The sequence below is a fragment of the Pterocles gutturalis genome, unplaced genomic scaffold (genome assembly GCF_000699245.1).
Source record: "Pterocles gutturalis isolate BGI_N339 unplaced genomic scaffold, ASM69924v1 scaffold4736, whole genome shotgun sequence".
In the NCBI taxonomy this organism is placed as follows: domain Eukaryota; kingdom Metazoa; phylum Chordata; class Aves; order Pterocliformes; family Pteroclidae; genus Pterocles; species Pterocles gutturalis.
The window spans coordinates 250,450-269,249 of NW_010105315.1; the positions used below are offsets into that span (position 1 = coordinate 250,450).

Below are 18,800 nucleotides of genomic sequence, written 5' to 3' on the forward strand. Positions count from 1 at the left end.
GCTGGAACTTGCTGTGTTTCAGTTTGTGCCCATTGCCTCTTGTCCTGATAGTGGACACTACTGATAAGGCTCTGCTTATCTTTTCTTCATGCCCTCCCATCAGGTATTTATACACATTCATAAGATCCCTTTGAGCCTTCTCTTCTCCAGGCTAAACAGTCCCAGCTCTTCTCAGTTTCTCCTTGTGTGAAAGGTGCTCCAGTCCCTTATTCATCTTTGCAGCCCTAACTTAAATAGCAACTACCACTGCTGACAAGTGTTAAAGAATTCACAGCATTTCAGAAAAGGACTTGACTAAACACTGATACTTGAAGCCAAAACAGTAGACAGACCTAACATTTATTGGCTATGCAGGCTCCCCAAACCACAACTCTGAAGTTTATTGATTAAATGTAGCATTAGAGATTTCACTTTTAAACATTTGCATTGCTAAATGCACAGCTAATGTGAAGTTCACCGCTTGGTCATGCAAGACTTTTCATATCCTTTATTATCCATTTTAACATATGCTGACAATGGCAGTTTGCTAGGTAGGCTGAGAAAGCACTGTGATGGTGACATCTGATATGCCTGCTTCTCTGACAGAGAACTTCTGAATTCAAAGGCTATCACATATGCCTTCTTATAAAAAAAAAATCACAAAAGGTTAACCTGTGTAAGTACACTGGTTATCGCTTACACAAGTATAGCTTACTACAGAAATGCTCACCTATAACAATAATTTATATTAATTACTTTGAAATACTAGTGGTACCTATCACCCGTCACCTAACAAACAAAAGTGGAACAAAACACCCATGAAAGTAGTATTGATCCAAACCAGGAAACATTTAAAACTATGTATTTCTTCTGAATGCATTTACATCTATGTATAGGTACTATGCTTGGCTTTCAGCAAACTTAAACTAACTTGTTTAATAGCTATACAGTGTTTTAGAGAATTTTTTTAGTTCCATCTAATGGCAAAACATATTTCAAAAGTTACATTTCAGACAAGCTGTGGGCAGATGTGTCTCACTGTCCCCATTTCTTTTCATTACATCTTTTAAAAATAGACAACTACATGGATAGGTTGATGTAGGAATTTTCCTAGCATAACCTTCTCTCAGGAACCTTCAATTAAAAAGTTAAATTTAGACTCTTCTTGTCATAATAGCTAGGTTGACAATGCTGTCATATCCCTAGGAGGCTTCTAGCAGAGGTGTAGGACCTGATCCAGGAACGCACTTCAGCACAGATGTATGCCAGTATTCCCACCGGAACCAGTAAACTATTCACATGCATAAAGTTATACGGACATTTAAGTGCTTTCCTGGATCAGGCCTAATAGTTACAATATTGAAGCGCAAAGATCAACCAACAGTCCGTTGTACAATTTAAGGGATGTAGCTCCTTCGGCCAATACCAGCAGGATAGCTTACCTGTGGAATTCCCACTAAAGCAGCAATTTTACTCCAGTACTTTCCAAATTCAAAATAAAAGAGCACAATATGGAAAAGGCAAAAGTTGTCCACATTCTCTCTAGGCACAAATTCAGTCAAGATTAGCATCTACTGTCTCTTGTACAGGCAAAACCACTTTTTTTTTGTTACAGTACTAGCATACTGCAATAGATGGATCTTTTCAGGGGGCAATGAGCCTCCACTCTGGCAATTTAATCCATCTGGCTGGACTCTTACAATACAAGCAGAATATTACTGAAATCGAGGGCTCTGCAGAAGTGCAAGGTCTGCTACCGTGGACCAGACAGAGACAGTAAAACCTGATGGTCTTACATTTTCCCCTGAAAAATTAAATCAAGACATTTCAAAAAATTCTTAATATTAAACTATTTTACACTAATAAGGTATTGCCTAAAACTATTTGTTTACATGCTTAAAGTAAATTCCATGAATGGCTAGAAACCATGCATTTTTAGAAGACTGAAATTAAACAAGTAATCCATTCTCACTTCTACAGTTAAGGTATGTTTCACTTTTGCTCAAGCAAATACAAAATAAATTTTGTGATGGTATGCAGGGTAAAAACAGAAATCAGATTTCTCAAAAGCAATCAGCAGGGCCAAACATGAAATGTTTGAGATGCTGTTCCTCAAACATGCTAGTCTAAGTAAAATGTTAAAAAACTTATTCAATATTAAACACGGTATTAAGATCATGATGACATGACCCTCTATTAGAAAATCACCACAAGAATTGCACACCTGATAGAGGCAAAGCTTCAAGTTGTCAATTAAGAAGAAAACATTATTGCAATATTTGTAATGACAGTAACATTGCTCTGCCATGCAATAAATCCATGTAAAATTTTAAAGCTTGGGGGGGACAGGATGGCCTAGGTGGTCCTCTGACTTTAACATAGATGAACTTGCCTCCAAATGCAATGAAAAATAAAGAAGGTTACAAAAAGCATATTTACTGAAATCTTGCCTTATCATTAGGACATTTTGTGCTATTTTGTAAGAATGGCAATTTAACTGTTTGGTGGTCTTGATTCACTCCATACTTTGGTTATTTGACAAGACAAACCCACCAGAGAAGAATTTTGCCTGTCAGCGATGAAATGCAATGACAGTATGGTAGGCAAAAAGCCTTCATAAGAGTCGCTTGCACAACTCATGTCAGTCTCAGTGTCTGATCTGCACAGAAAATAAGGAATTATATTAACATGTTTTGTTTCCCAAAGGCTAATAAGCAGATGTACCCTCAGGAACCTGCAAACAGATTTAATTATCTGGCTACTCCTGTCTTAAAAAGATCAACTCTCTCTTAATTCCAAAATGACAAATTTAATATTAAGGCTGTTTTCTTCACACATACACGCCACATAACTTTGTTTTTACTAGTACTTTCTAGAGCAAGTGATATAATTTTTCACAGGGATTAAAAAGGAGAGTTTCCACTCTGGAATACTGGTAATAGTTGTCAGGCTTAATCTTTTCTGACCAAATGTAAAGTGCAAACTCTCAACAGTGAGGGGCAAAAACAATATAGCAGGCTTCCAACTATTTTTCTAGATGGTGTCAATGCAAGGGCCATATCAGCTGCCAGCCCCAACACCAGAATTAGTGCTAACTTCCTAATTAGGCTACCTGCCTCTCTCCAGTAATGGAATAGATCTAAAGCAATCGTTATGGCTGAAATCAGACGTGCACACTATTTAGGGTGCAAGAAGCGCTAGAAATCTTGTCAACTACATAACAAATTCTATTATAAATAGTTGCAAGTATTGTGCCTGCTTTGGGGGCAGCCTGCCAACTTCTGCATTCAGACAATCACATATTATAATATTCTCCTTTTACATTGCTCTATGTAATAGCCACGCCATAAAGCAAAAGCTTAATGGCTGTAGATAGTGAAAGAGTAAAACTGAACAAAGTTCTCACAAATGCAGCGCAAGAGACTGCCAGGAATGATTATGGGTGGAAGAAGAAAAAAATTCTTTCAGTTACAGTGGCATTCAAATGATGCTTGCCACTGCAAGGAGAAAAACATTTTTGGCAGAAAGTCCAAGATGCTAGCATTCGTTGCTTTAAACACACTGGTCTTCATATAAGGATAAAAACATGTCCCTCTCAATAACGGCGATGGCGTAGCTACCTCACGTGAGTGGGAGCATTTGTGTGTCTTTTGAAATAACATGAAGCTTCCAGATGTGAAGGTAGTGAATAGTTTTACAAATAAATATATGGCAACTACAGGCTATTAGGCTCTGATTAGTTCAACCTCAATTTTGTCATAAATGGGAGCATTCTGCAGCTTTATTATAAAGCCGCAGTATTTTTTTCTTGCCGAGACATGCTACTATAACATCGAAGTAACTCATCCCCACTCCTACTTTAAATTAACCTTTGCACCTTAGAAGTCTGGGTTGAAACTTCAATGTCACTGAAATTAAAAAAAAATATATATATATTAAGGTAATCAGAGACTAAGTCAGAAATGCATATGTATTTACTGTCAATATATCATACCAAGGTAGATAGGGAAACATTACAACTTATTAAAATCCTTTTAGAAAGCCTATTATTGTATTCAAGATCAATTACTCTCCATAAGTATCTGCAATAATGTTTACTCAGCGATCGATTGTTCAGGTTTCCTGAGTCCTGGAAGCTTTCTATCCTGTTGACCTGAATTTCACCCTCATTGCAAAGGATACAGTGAAACGTACAGTAGTCTTTTCATTAAGCATTCTTTCTCAGTAGGTCAGGATTTGTGACACAGTTTTGAATCCTCATATATCTTCTTGGTGGGTTTAAAGTATGCAATTTATTTTAAGCAACTGCTCAACAGCTGCATTTCATCCAAAATTCTTCTGTGGCAAGTAAGCAGGTTTTTGTTTTAAAAAGGTTACATTTTAGTTTACTTTTAACTCCATAAAACTGATAATCTGTTATTCGCCTAAGATTAATGAAATAATGAATGACAATATTCTATGTATTTACTACAAAAATCTTTAAAAGACATGGCTTCAATACAAGAAGGAAGAAAGAAATACATTTAAAGAGAAAACCTCCATCAAGTGAATATTACAATGCAGCTTTTTAAAGTATTTTTTCTTAGAAACACACTCTCAAAAACACTTTTCTCAAGCATTAGAAATTTCTGTATCACAGAAGAGTAGCACCTTTTTTATCCAAGATGAAATGGCAGACTTGTAATCATTTAACCGAAGCCTGATGTGATTTTTCTGTCACAGAAATGAGTTAGACTTACAGGATGGTATAAATTCATAAAAATCTTACCCCATCTGCTCAGCTTAAAAGGTAGACAAAATCAGTATGCTTTTTCACAGACCACTGGTACTAATTTTAACTGCATCACCATACTATTAATTACTGTTTCTACTAAAACTAAAAAAATACTTGAAGCTCTGTACTTACAAGAGTTATTCATTTATATCAACAACCAAAAATAACCTTTCAGACGTGATTAGAATGTCCTTTCGTATGCCTATAGTAAGAAAAGCAGCTTTGGTGACTAATGTATATACATACATGTTTTTAATATAGCACTATGCCTCCAATTGAGGAACATCCTTGTACTCATTGTTCCTCTGGCTCCACACTTCAAAGCAGCAACAAAGCCTTCTAAGGAAAACACACAGACATGCACAGTTACATCCAGAGGGAGGAAAAAAAAAAAATCATTCCCATAACTCTTATGCTAAAGGAAACTGGCTTTAACAGAGCCTGGACTAGTGCTCTGCTTCAGGAGATCACTTTTAGACAGAACTGGTGGGGTATTTTCGGTTTGTTCAGAAAGACAGCAGATGATGCTCTGTAAATAAAAGGCCAAGTCCATCTGCTGAACTCAGATCCATTTGGGGTATAAGAAATAGGTAAATGAGAGGAAGGTGAGGTGAACATCACATCTTTCCACAAAGCAAGCAAAGACTACACATCAGCTGCATACATTAACATGTATACAGAGAATGATGCTCAGTTGAAAGCTATACACATGCACACAGTTCTCTTAGCATGGTGAAAACACTGATCCAAAACAGACAGAATAGTTTTCACCTGGCTCAAAATAATCTCCTGTTTTAATTCTGTAAGAAGGCAGAAGCCTAGGGGAATCTAACTGGGTTTTGATCTTGCAGATTACAGAAAACGAAATTCCAGCCTACTACTACAGTCTACAGCTTCAGAGGAAATACAGTGCCAATGAGAAATATGTTGATAATTACAGACCAGCTCCAACACATGCCATGCATGAAGTTTGCACAGATTGGAAAACATTTTATTCTTGTCTAGAAAAACAAGAAAGCAAAGACTAGAAACATCTAACACCTGTGTAACAACCTACTCAACACTGTGCCACTGGTTTGGGGCAATTTAAGCCTATTTTTCTCTCTCTCAAAATCTTGATGCAGGCACACATGTCCATGCACAACTGTAGGAGACCCAGTCATTTCCAGACTATCTGCAGTTAGGGACTGGTTTTTAAAGTTATCCACAGATTCTCTATAACTTCTGTTTAATCTGTAGAGCGTAGCCCACACCTTGAGATGAACTTCTGCTTGTTAGTAGGAACCAGGTCCTATGGGGAGTGAAGGAACAAGCCCCTCGTGACCTATTACTGCTGTTCACCATCTATTTTGCTTCTAACCATTTCATCTTCTCCCTTCCAACAGCATAGTTAAACTCATTATTAAATGTTACAGAATACTTTAGATGAAAGATGGAATACAATTTTGTTTTGTACTGCTGTAATTGCACACAACGCAACTAAACAGGTTGGCAAAATGTTTTAATGCATAAGAACTCAGTGCTTACATTCCTTTCTTCCAACTCTTTCCAAAAACTTGTGGAGCTTGCACCAACCCTCTATGATTAGCTGTAGAAGGAAACTTCCACTTAGAAAGCAATGCAAATGGTTTCACTGTAAGACTTCTGCCCAATAAAGTTTTTGAAAAATGACCTTCTCTCCTGAGTAGCCAAGGGGGAATAGTGCTCTTTTAAGAAGATGAAGAAATTAGCTCAAGTAGACATCAAGGCACTATGTCCCACACATCTCATCATCAAATTGTTTTACTTTCCTTAAGATAGAGTCAAAATAAATTACATTTTTTCCAATCTCTACCTTCTACTTGCTGGCCAGCATGACAGCTCTGAACTGTATGTCTCTATCTTTAACAGCACCCCAGGGAATAAAACCCTGTAGCATGACAGTTGCAAAGTCCTAACAAGCCCCCAAAGCCTATAATGCTTTCTTTGCAAGGAAAAGTGCAAGTGGTGTGCTGAACTTTGAGTGTACAATAATCCAATGCATTCTGCCCTGTGGAGAGGAGACAAGCAGATGGGATTTGACAATGCTAAAGCAAGCTGTGCTGTGTGACCTTTTGCTCTCTCAGATTCTTCTTTACCCTCAGAAATCATCCTTTAGAAGCAATACAGTTTCTATACTGGATCATACCTGTGCATCCAGAATGACATACACACTTGCTCTGTTAGTACTCCAAATCTTTGCAAAAAAGTAACTCTAGGGAATATTTTATCTACTTGCATTGCTTTTCTAACTGGGTGACACAAGTATGTGGTCTTGTTAGAGGATCCCAAGGCCCTTCATGTGCAAGAAGAAAATGAGCATTTCTTGGAGTTGCTGCACTAGACAAGCCCAAGTATGTTGCTCTCATTTCAGCATCCGAACACAGAATTGCAAATTAAAACCCAAATGCATATGATCACATTAAGGTACAGAAATAAATCAGAAAGGCTTAGCTTAGATCTCCTCTAACAAGTGATTACACAAATGTGATGTCTGAAAAGATGTAACCCCCTTTTCCCACCTCATCCTGTGTTTAAGGAATTCTATGCATTCAGGTTTGTCTACATTTTTATAAATCAATGCAATGAAGTGCATTATGTTTTTATTTTTCTTTTTAAGTAGTGGAAGAAAGAAGAGATTTCTTATTTGTTAGAGCAGTCATCTCAAAATGAAAGGTAATTCATCAATTTCATGACATGAAGGCATTTCTCATTTAATATAACTGAGCATATATCAAAACCAGGGTAAAATCCCAGCATGTCTACTGCCTCAGTGATTCTCCATCATCAGGCCACTGTTTTACCAGAATCCAGCAGTTTTGTCTGTTTCTTAGAGTTATTAAGCAGTGTTCATTTCATCGTGGTCTCCACTTCAAGAGGTGGAAAGGAACAAAAGAAAAAAACTCTCCCATGAGCACATGCCAAACAACTGGTAGATCCATTATCCTCCTTGTACTAAGGACAATAACAAAACCACCACTAGCTGACAATACTTTAAAAAGGTTCCAGGCATCCAGAGGTGCATAAATTCCATATTTCTGTGTGCCAATCCTTCAACACAAGTCATACATGCTTACACTTCCTATATACTTGTCTCTCCACAATCTTCCCATTTTGTCTAGCCAGACTTGTTCAGCCAACAAGCTTTTGCAACAATAAGAACCTGTGGAAGCAGAGAAGCACTGAGAGAAAAAAAGCAAAAAAACCAGTGACACCCACACAGAGAAAGGACTGTCATTTCTTGTCCCAGAAGCCTCATTTTCATTATGAATAAAGGTTCTTCCCACCAAAATAAGCCCTTGGGCAAAACTACATAGGACAGGATGGAGGTAAAACAAAAAAGATATCAACCTTTGGAAGACAATTTAATTCTGGAGTTCACAGGCCCCATGACAAGCAAAAACAGGTCGACACGGAATGTCACGAGGTCCATCTGTTTGAGGGAAGAATGCTCATCACCACTGAGTTTAGTTTTTTTTTTTCTTTTCACTCGTGCAAAGAATACCGCATCAAGATAGTCTTCTCAACTGCACTGATTATAAAAGAAGACTCATGGCAAGGAAAACTACTGGTAAACTTGCAAAGCAAAGTGACTGCTCACTGAGTGCAGTACTTATAATTGCTTCAAAGGGAAACTTACATCCAGGCCTTCCATTAAAAAAGGCACAAACAAATTGTAACCACAGAGACCTAGAATAATCCAGAAAAATCTTACGAACAAGCTACAATGAAAAACTCCTACTTGAAATTGCCATCAATAAAAGCTAATCAAAACTCAGATATTAAAAGTGCCACACTGATGGCAGCTCAGAAAAAAGAAACACACACACACAAAAAGAGAACAGGACAGCCAAGTAAATATGGATTTGACTGCTTTATGAAAACTCTAGCAAATTAAGTATTTGACTGCTTTACTGAAAAGGTGGTAGGACAACATGCCAGGGCAGCAACAGAACTGCAGTCACCCATCCAGCCTTGCAGGTCCCTCATTACCATTGCACTTCTCTGACAGGCTGCAACCCTATTGCAAATTCATCCAAAAAAGCTTAGTTACTGAACTTCAGTGGCTTGTTCTCTAGGCAGAACCCTCCTAATCTGCTGCAGCTGAACTTCCTCAGCCTATCAAGTAGGAAATCCTTTTATTGCTCTGGACTGTAAGCCTCTTATCTCTTAATTCTGTGAGGCTGAGAAATAGCTGTTCTGCTCATTAATCCTACAATCACTGTCAGAAGGAAATATATACCTTCTCCCTCTACTCAAATACAAGTAACTAGGTTTCATCAAGTTCTTTACTAACTACTTAGTCAAGTCCCACTCCACAAGATTTTATAGGGACTGGAATAGCAGAAACGTAGTTTCACTACTTCCGTGAAATAGTCACATTTGGTCCTATAAAATTTTAGATGACCTAGTTCAATGTAAAGAACTGATATTAGGAGCTGATATTGCCTCGGGCCGGAAAGAAGGTACCCAACTCTGGAGGACAATTCTGAAATTAGACAGACCCTATTCCATTCTCTGCACTGTAGATACCAGCAAATTGTTTAAGAAAGTCTTCTTTTTTTGCTTCCAAGCAAGTGCAATACTGGCTAGAGTTGCTGTGTGGATGACTATGAATAATTTCCACTACAGTTTATACATACACAATTAGTTTACAATAAGACTTTTCTTATTTATTAGAAACCCATGTCATCCATGACCTTCTAAGACAGCTCAAAGGTAAAAAAAAAATAACCAGTTATGTTCTTGGCTTAACTAATACATTTAATTAGCATCCCCAAGAAATGATAAAGGTTGCTGGTTTACCCCCCTACAACACTTAGCCAAGAAGAAATTAATAAAATAGTATTTTTATCTGGATTGATGTCTTCTGTTTCTTCGTACAAAGTGAAAACTTATTACAAACAATTGCTAAACAGCACTGCAAATATAACTGAGATATCACAAGATGCAAAAGTAAGCTCTCATATAATATGCATTATTTAATATTTTACATTTACGTATCTGATAGACAGAGGCCCATCTGTATAATTCAAAAAAAATCCAAAACCTTCCTATAAAGTTTGTGTTAAGAAAAATGTTAAAGTGGCAAACTGTGTTAAGATCACAGATATCTCACATCAGTTGTAGCTTTTAACTATAAATGTCACACTTCATCATGCAGCTGTCAGCTTCCTTTACTGTACTAAATGCTATCATGTAGGCACAAAACCTGACATGATGTAACACAACAATTAAAATAAAAAGCAAGTCAGCTTTGACACCATGTCACTTTTCTGTTTGCTGCAGAGGAAAATCACAAGTACAAAAGTAAAAGCTAGTCAAGAAAAAAGCCTGCAAAAAATCCCAAACATCAATTAATATTTTCCTCTAACATCATGTCAGATTTTTATGTTCAGCTTTACAAAAGACATCCACAGCTTTCGCCCAGATAATTATAAATTGACACCAACAGACATCAAGAAGAAAGTCTAAAACTTTTAGAAAGATTCTACTGTATATAAATATACTTCTAGTTGTTAGCTCCGTAACAGCCGACATCCATGGAACTAAGTAATTATTTTTTCCTTCCCATCCTATCCTTTTTCAATTTCTACCCACTCGGTGGTACTGCTGCGGCACATTAAAATTGCTAGCGCTTTTCAAACCAGGTGCAACAGCACTTAAATTATGCCTGAAGCAATTCTTAGTAATAATGGAGAAATTATCAATTCTAGATAATTAACACTGAAACTGGTCATATATTACAAGTTTGATCTTCATGTATTGTACTTGATGTATAACTCTAAATAAAAGTGCCTGAAATTTTCAAAAATTAGCTTCTGAAAAAAGGAAAATCATGTACATCTGGAAAAGTATATTGTTAGTAATTAGACTTCCTCCTTTTGAGTGGTTTTTTTTCCTTCCTTTACATCAATCCTGTATCCATATTTAATATATCAGCAATATAAAAAACTTTGGCCCAAGGGAAAGTTAGTGGCATCTGTCACAAATACAGAAATGTCACATGCCCAGTATTCACTCTGGCCATACTGTGACACATTCAAAACCCATGGCCCAAGGAAGAAATAATCACAACAGAGTCCATTTGCAGGCAGGAAGAAAAGAGTCAAACAAAAAGAAGCTAGAGGCCTGTCCTACAAAGGGAAGGGCCGATACAGACATTTAAACAATATTTCTGTAAAATCATTCACTTAAAACATTGAGTTAGCGCAAACACCTTTTTTCCCTTTGTGGAAATAAGAGGAAAGGGGAACACACAGTGAGTTGTACCCTCAAACACCCCATTACTTCAGAACTCTTTTCTGCTGACCTACTTCTGCACCTTCCTCAGGATTTCCAGGGCAGTAACCTGCTCATCTAACAATAAAATTAAGAACAGTATCATTCTGACTGAAAAAGATTTATATTTTAAAATGTTACTGCATTTTCAAATGTGCTCTATTTGATTGATTACGACATCAAATTGCAAGTAAACTAAGAAAATAAAACACTGGGGTTAATAAAAACAAATTGAAAAAGACACCCAACTAAAAATATGCAAATGAAGTAATCCAAAATAACCTCAGACCTGCCCTTACAGCCGTCTCCCAGTAAACCAAATCCATGAGTAGTATTTGGACACCAACTAAGCTGCTAGGAATTTGATCTTTAAAGACTACTCTTTAACCAAACACTGAAAATTATAACTGTGGCAACACTTGTACTTTTCTAAGAACTTGTCTGTATTATAAGTCAGTGACATTTATGCTGAACTAGATAATTTTTCAAAAACTAAAACTACACAGTATTTGTTGAGGACTATATCCAGCTACAAGAAGACTTCAAAGTGATCACAGTGAATGCACACCTTTAAGTTATCTGTTGTCATTTTTTTCCTAGCCACTGAAATGTTTAATTATTGTTAGAGATGTGTGTACATACAAGGGACAAGAGGAGAGAGGGAAGGTCTAGTTCTTGTGGGCATGGATATGTCCAGCTGTGAAAGTTTATGCGATCCGTTGGTTATATTAATCTCCAAAATTCTCCTGTACCAGCCTTTTGAAGGAATAGGACCTTTACATTACTGGCCTCAGAAGATGTCATTGATTTGCACACCTAGGACTTGAAATATGAAATGACAGAAGAATCAAAGTTTAGAAATAAAACATCTAAAACCTTCACTTTTTATGCTTTTGACTATTATTATACTTCTTAGTATAAACATACAGTCTGAGAACTGAGACTTGAACTCCATGTTGAAAAGATGACAAAATGAAATACACTTCATACCTGCACTTCTTAGGTTAGGGTCTAGGTCTGGCATTTCCTTGGATGCTTCTGGACTGACGCTGTAAATAGATGCTCCTGCTTCACTGACAATGCTGAAAAATAAAATGGCAAATAATCAAAACATGATACAACTGAACACCACAACTGAAAGACTTAGCAAGTGACCTAATTCAATATTTGGCTTTTTTTTTTTAAAGCCTTATGTTTTAAAAATACTTTGAATCAAATTAATACTTATAAAAGGCAGAACATACAAAGCAAAACATCTCCATTAAAGCCAAAACACCCCTCCCAGACCTGCAACATTAATTCTTTTTCAGTTCTGGCCCTATTATAAATACATACTGCACATGATGTCAGGCCTTGTAGTAATCTTACAGAGAAAAAGAACACTAGAAACACATCTTACCAGTAAAAAGGCAAACCAGCTCCATAAACAAAACAAAAGCCTACCTGACAATTTAAAACACCTAGATTCTAAAACCTAAAATCAATTAAACTATTACATGAACCGAAGTCATGAGCGTGCATGCACACTGTCCAAAGCTAGCTGCCTAAAATACTCAGAAAAAACCCAACTTGACACAGACTGAGCCAGAGAGCTGCAGCTTGCTTCTCAGCGGCATTTAATACCGTCTTCTCCCCACTCACGCTGCCATCCCCAGAGAAAAACACAGACTGCATGTCTTCAGTAGCTTAAACTACAGTTCACGTGTCTGCCGCACACCTCAAACTCATTCAGTAATAGTGATAAACTCACCAATTCAAATCACAACATGTAATTAAAAAAACCTTGACTGCTCTAGTTCCACTCAAGAGAAAACGGCAACCAAATATTCAGGGTAAGTTTACTTTCAGCTGTGAATTTTGACACCACTGAATCAACAGTATATTTCTTCAAATAACTTCAGCAGAACTTGAATTTCAGACTGATAATTAAGGCATCATATAGCTAGCACACTGGAGAGGAATACTGTCCGTTCCACAACTATTTTTACTTTTACTGCTCCACTCCTAGAATAACCTTATTTTTGTCATGAGGAGGGAAAACAGAGTCCAGACCTTTCAATAAAAATCATAACTTTGCTTTATATTGTTTTAAAATTAGACTATACATTTTCATTGTAAGAACATTTAGTAGGTTGACTTTTTAAATAAAGAAACTGATACCTAGAAGCCCCTCCCTTTAGAAAAAGCTGGGGAATAGCTCAGCAATAAAACGTGTTCCCATTCACTGTTCCAAGTATGTTAACAGTAAATAGTGTAAAATGCAGATATAAAAAGTGTGATTGTCTTACTGTTGTTTTTACACATTGGTTTTCCTTATATGTAAATTATCTATTCAATCAAAATGTAATTTGGTACAGTGCTGTACATACAAGTCTAATTTTATAGTTACTAGAAACTCAAAAGAACATTTCAGAATTAAAGACAAACCAGATCTTTCAATAAATAGAGGATAAAATCCTGATCTTTTTCATATTAGCGTAACTCCAGACCTATTCTAACTACTGGCTTACAAGAAAGAAAAATTGCTCAGACCAGTTGGTCAACAGGCTGAATGAGGCAAATGAAAATGATACTACTTACATGATCTTTTAAAAAGATTCACTATTACAGGCATTCCTTCACTCTAAATGGCATTCAGAAACCAGTCCCATAAACAGATAACTGAGAGTCACCCCCAAAAGAACTTCAGAGATATGATCATATCACAGAAACCTAAGTGCTGAAAAACAGATGTTGACAGAAGCCTCAAACTGATTTTTCTGATGAATGGGTAGTTTAGAGAACAATGCAGCAGAATGTATTTCTTAACCTGTTCACACCTTATAAAGGCAGCACCTGGCAAGCACTCCCCTTTTGAAAATTGCTTCCAAAAATCCACACACATTACCACATACTTGTACAAGCTTTTAACTAATCGCTCTTCATTCTCCTCCTATTCAAACATATCCAAAAGTTAAGCTCTCATGCAATTTCTAAATTTAATACATCGATACTACACTTCAATTAAAGTAAAAAAAAATTTTGCACACATTTTTACAGTGCTGTACTATGAACTGTATTACTGCACGCTGCTTAGTGCTTGACGGTTCCCAGTATTTTGTGCAGTGAAAAAACAAAGTGGCATGGTTGGGAATTTTAACACACTTGACATTTTATTGATTGTCATTAATGCTACACTGACAATTTTCAGAACCAAGAGAGCAAGTGACTCATGCCAAATTTTAAGGTAGGTAGTACAAAAACTTCTTGCTAAAATGTGTAAATAAAATTAAACTCAGGATGGGAGAAAGAAGCATTTGAAAAGAGCACATTTCCTTTCCTCAAGTGCAAGAACATTTATACAGTGGAGGGAAAGGAGGGGGAGAGCAAAGTAAAAATTTATCTCAAGTAGGAAAACAAGATATAAAAAGCACTTTCAGAAGCAGCATACACTGGATATTTGACATCCACGCTAAGATGGTTTTTTATACGCATGCAGTTACTCTATGAAGTATTTGGTTTAACAGACTTGGAGAAGGGGGGCAAGAATTTCCACTCACGCAGAACCCCATACTGCTGCGCCTAAGACAGTAAAACCCAGACGGTAAATAAATTTGTTACCCAGAGTAAATGTGTAGGGCCACAAACTCCAAAGAAACCATCCTCTGGTTCATTCAACCATAGTCAAACTTTTACAGAGCTATCAGTGGCTGTCATGTGGTTTTATTTAGTTTGTTTTGTGCTACAGTGAGGTAGTTACTAATGTGACACTGGCACATACAATACTAAAACATTTAGCTTGATCACACTACTAAGATCACAAACAAAATAGGTTTAGGGATTTTTGTTTGCAGTTGTTCTGGATTTTGCTTTTAGACTAGACAACAGAAAGACACTTCAGTTTAGAGACTGTGTTTTCTTGTTGGGGGTCTTTTTTTTATTCTAATACTCCTCTTTAAAAGTGTGATGCTATACAGGACAATTTACTCCAGTTTAATGTTGTAAAATTATCTGCATCGTGCTTTCAAATAATATACATATTTTATGTCAGGGCACATGAAGACAAAACCAACCCTGCTTAAATCAGTAGGCGATAGAAATTTAGTCCAAACTACTGCAGACCACACTGTTCTCTGACCTCCCACCTCTCTTTTTATTTTAAAGAATACAATTTGCAAGAGAGTCAAAACAAAGCCCTCATAAGAGTTGGTAAAAACTGTATCTAAAAATAGGCATATATTCAGAACTAGAATTTTTCTTCTTTGACTTTTTAAGCCACATAATGCATTAAAACTGAAAACTAGACTCCTCCACTTCCTCATATAAAATTAGATCCTATTTCTGTGCATTTCTTAGGAGGAAAGATTCTCGCACTGACCAAAATCTTAACAGTTAAAACATTATTAAAAAGTTATTTTGCTATCTAAAGTGAAAGTGTAGTAGGTAAATAAGCAAGTGGTCATGACATAATGCTTACAATACAAAAATGGACAAGTTTAACGAAATGCTCTCTGAATTAACAAAAAAAAGTAGGTAAAGAAGCTGGGAACACGGCTGCATACTGTCTGCTTGCCACATTAGCCAGATAAGTTTTTTTACTCAGTGTCTATATCCAACTTTTTAATAATTAAAAGCGTCCAAACCAAAAAGCTGCTACATAATATCAACTTAATCATTTTAGTTGTAAGCGGATTGTTGCATAGAAAGTAAGCTTTCATATACTGCAGCCGCCTCATTCACATTAGTTAAGACACATTTTAAGTACCGTGAAACCAACTTAAATGTATACCACTAGCACCACCTGCTGGGCCCTCAGCTTTATGCTGGAGACCATGCTGCCTGTACTCTAAACACTGTAAGGAGCCTTTTAACATTTACTAGAACAAGCTTTCCTACTCAGCTTAAAAAGCATTATATATTTATTATTAAAAGATAAGTTGAAGACCAGATGAAAACATTCAGATTTTCCATCTCTTAATTTTTATAGGAAAAGTGCCTTTCTAGTAATAGGTTAAAAAGTAGTCTCAGAATACTTACCATATTTTTTTAAATTTAAAGCTATTGCATACCTACAAAAATGCATAATACTAAAGATTACATTTAACAAACTACAGTTATTAATAGTTGTTTCAATATTTTAAAATTTTATGTACCTGGATATAATGGCACATTTTTTAAAACTCCCAAGGTTCTCGCGTAGTAAGTTTTCAATGAAAACCTTATAAAAACTATGTGCAAAAATCTAATGTATGTATAACAAGAAAGATATATCAGGCTGCATGCTTCTAGGGTTAAAGACAGATGCAGCTTCCTGAGATTTTCATGAACCTTACCAACATTTCAGACTATTTTATTACATTGAACTAATTTCCCCACAAACAAACGCAACACTGGATTAATAACCTATAGAGAGAGAAAAAGTAACTTTATCCAACTTTGCATAACGTACTGTTCCTGTGATCTCCAAAACCCTGATTCACAACTTGAAGCCTTTCAAATAACATTTTAAGAAACAATATGAGTACAAAGAAGAGGCCAGTGTTAATACTTGGATGAAAATTGTGGTCATTCCAAAAGCAACGGGTATGTCAACCTCAAAGTGGGCCCAGATTTTCCATATTTGGTCATAAAAATGATGATCTGCCAAAACACAACCCCCTGCACAATCAGAATTTAGTAATAGTGGTTAACTCCTCTAACCCAACTTTTTACATATTAACTGGTAAATATACTCTGCATAAGATTGTGTCAACAAAATCTAGAGACTCCCACATAGGGTTGAAGAACAGAAGAGTCAAAGGATTATTCAGTGTTACTTATGAATTACCCAGGACATTAAAAGAAAATGAAATAAAATTACTAATATATTTGCTGGAAAAGAATGTTACATTTAGGAGCTCAATTGGAATGCTACAAGCTAATTACGTTGACAGATTTAGTGACTAAAAACAAACTGAGGGGCAGAGAAGACTTAAGTACAAGCTCAAAAGAAGATTGGGCTGTTTCACAAAAGTGAAATCCATGGGGCCTTACTGAAAACACAGAAGTCACAACTAGATCCAGAAGAGCCCAAAACCAAAAATGGTTGAGAGCTACAAAAGTACTAGAGAAACAGCATGTCTGCGTCTGATCTTATACATCTCCCTACATAGCCATTTCTGACAACTAGTGAAAACCACTTAGGGGAGGTCAAAGTAGCTCTTTATATGAAACAGCAATAATCCCATTTACTTGCATTTTGACTTGTGTCTCACTCTTTCCTCTCCTGTCAAGCAGGACACTGCCCATGGCAGAAGCAACTTTGACAGCCCCTCCAACTCCTCACCAAGCTGCACATTTCTTGCTGTCACCGACAGAGTTACCTGCCATTCCCAGGGTCTCACATTCATCTGTGTGAGCACTCCCGTCTCTGCACACTACGTACAGCACACTTCCTTCTGCCGGGGGGTGATGAATACGGCCGACTGGAGACTGCAGTCCAGCACAGGCTGAGCGAGACGCTGTGATTTATTCAGCCACACATGCTTTGCCACAGGAACAATAGGATACCAGGCTTGACAGGTCCTGGCTCTGACATAGCTAAGCCATTACTTTTTTTCTTATGAGGAACATATGTCATCGAAGTGCAAGATAAAAAGGTTCTGGTATATATTTAATAATGTATTCAAAGAATAAAAAGCCTGAGAAGATTTTTAAAAGCCTGCTCATTCTGACAGATGAGCTTAAATTCAATATCTGGTCTTTCCCCTAACTCCAGCGAGGTAGTGGTATGGCAAAGGAAGATGTCAGGATCACAAACAAAGATTATACTAGAAAGCAATCCTTACTCAACGGAATCAAGCCAAAGAACACACAATTTATCTGAGCTTTTAAATAATCTAAAGATCTAGCTTTAAATTTTAACAACATATAGAACTCGGGAGATATTCCAGTATTAAATATATTTTACAATGACAAAATAGACTGTTTGACAGGAAAGGAATTATCACTGAATTTCTATTACTTCATTCAAAACTTGCAGTCAGTAGATATCACACAAGTTTTGCTTATATGGAAGTCTACCTTTCAAAATCAGTCACATTAGACAAGATAAGTTACAGTCTTCTTTTGCAAAAATACTATGGAAAAGCTTATAGTGACTCACAGTGAATTAATCTAATTAGATGGGGAGGAGGGAAGAACAAGTTTTCAAGAACAGTTCCTGCTCAGAAGCTCCTAACCCACAAGAAGTTAAGCCTACAAAGTGTCTTCAGACAACACATCAAATGACGAGCAGCAATACAGACCCACATTGTTGCTCAGACACCTTCTGTAAGTTTCCATAGAAAATATTAAGTGAAATTCTGCTTGCAACTAGTGTTTTAAATCACAACAAAAAAGTTTGTAAGCATTTCTACCCACACAAGAATGAGTTTGGTCAGTATTTCATAAAGTTTACCAGAAATTACACCATGCAAAGAACAAAGCAATTGTGTCCTGACCATCTCAATCTACTTTTTTAAAGTAAAAAATATTAAACTATTTCAAATCAGAAACTCTGTCAGGCAGCAAATTACAACACAAAACAACAAGTAGGTCTTTTCCGTCACGAATCCTACTTTTGAAACAGCTTACTGACCCTACACCAGGGACAATAAATAAGCACCCTATAAAGCAGCTTCTGAAATGACAGAACTGCAAGGCAACCATCCTTGCATTAAGGATTATTTCTCTCCTGTTCAGACACAAATTATATTTAGCATCAGTCAAGTTGGTGGCTTTGCTGGTA

General features: G+C 36.6%; 1 protein-coding gene across 1 annotated transcript in view; it reads right to left on the reverse strand.

The window, feature by feature from the left end:
* Nucleotides 1-18,800, reverse strand: part of SRBD1 (S1 RNA binding domain 1) — a gene marked incomplete at its 5' end in the record, with an annotated part of 122,290 nt that overhangs the window by 53,893 nt on the left and 49,597 nt on the right. Inside the window, one exon of the mRNA XM_010087342.1 lies at nucleotides 12,044-12,135. Within this exon, the coding sequence (XP_010085644.1) occupies nucleotides 12,044-12,135 (92 nt within the window). The remainder of the gene's footprint in view (nucleotides 1-12,043; nucleotides 12,136-18,800) is intronic.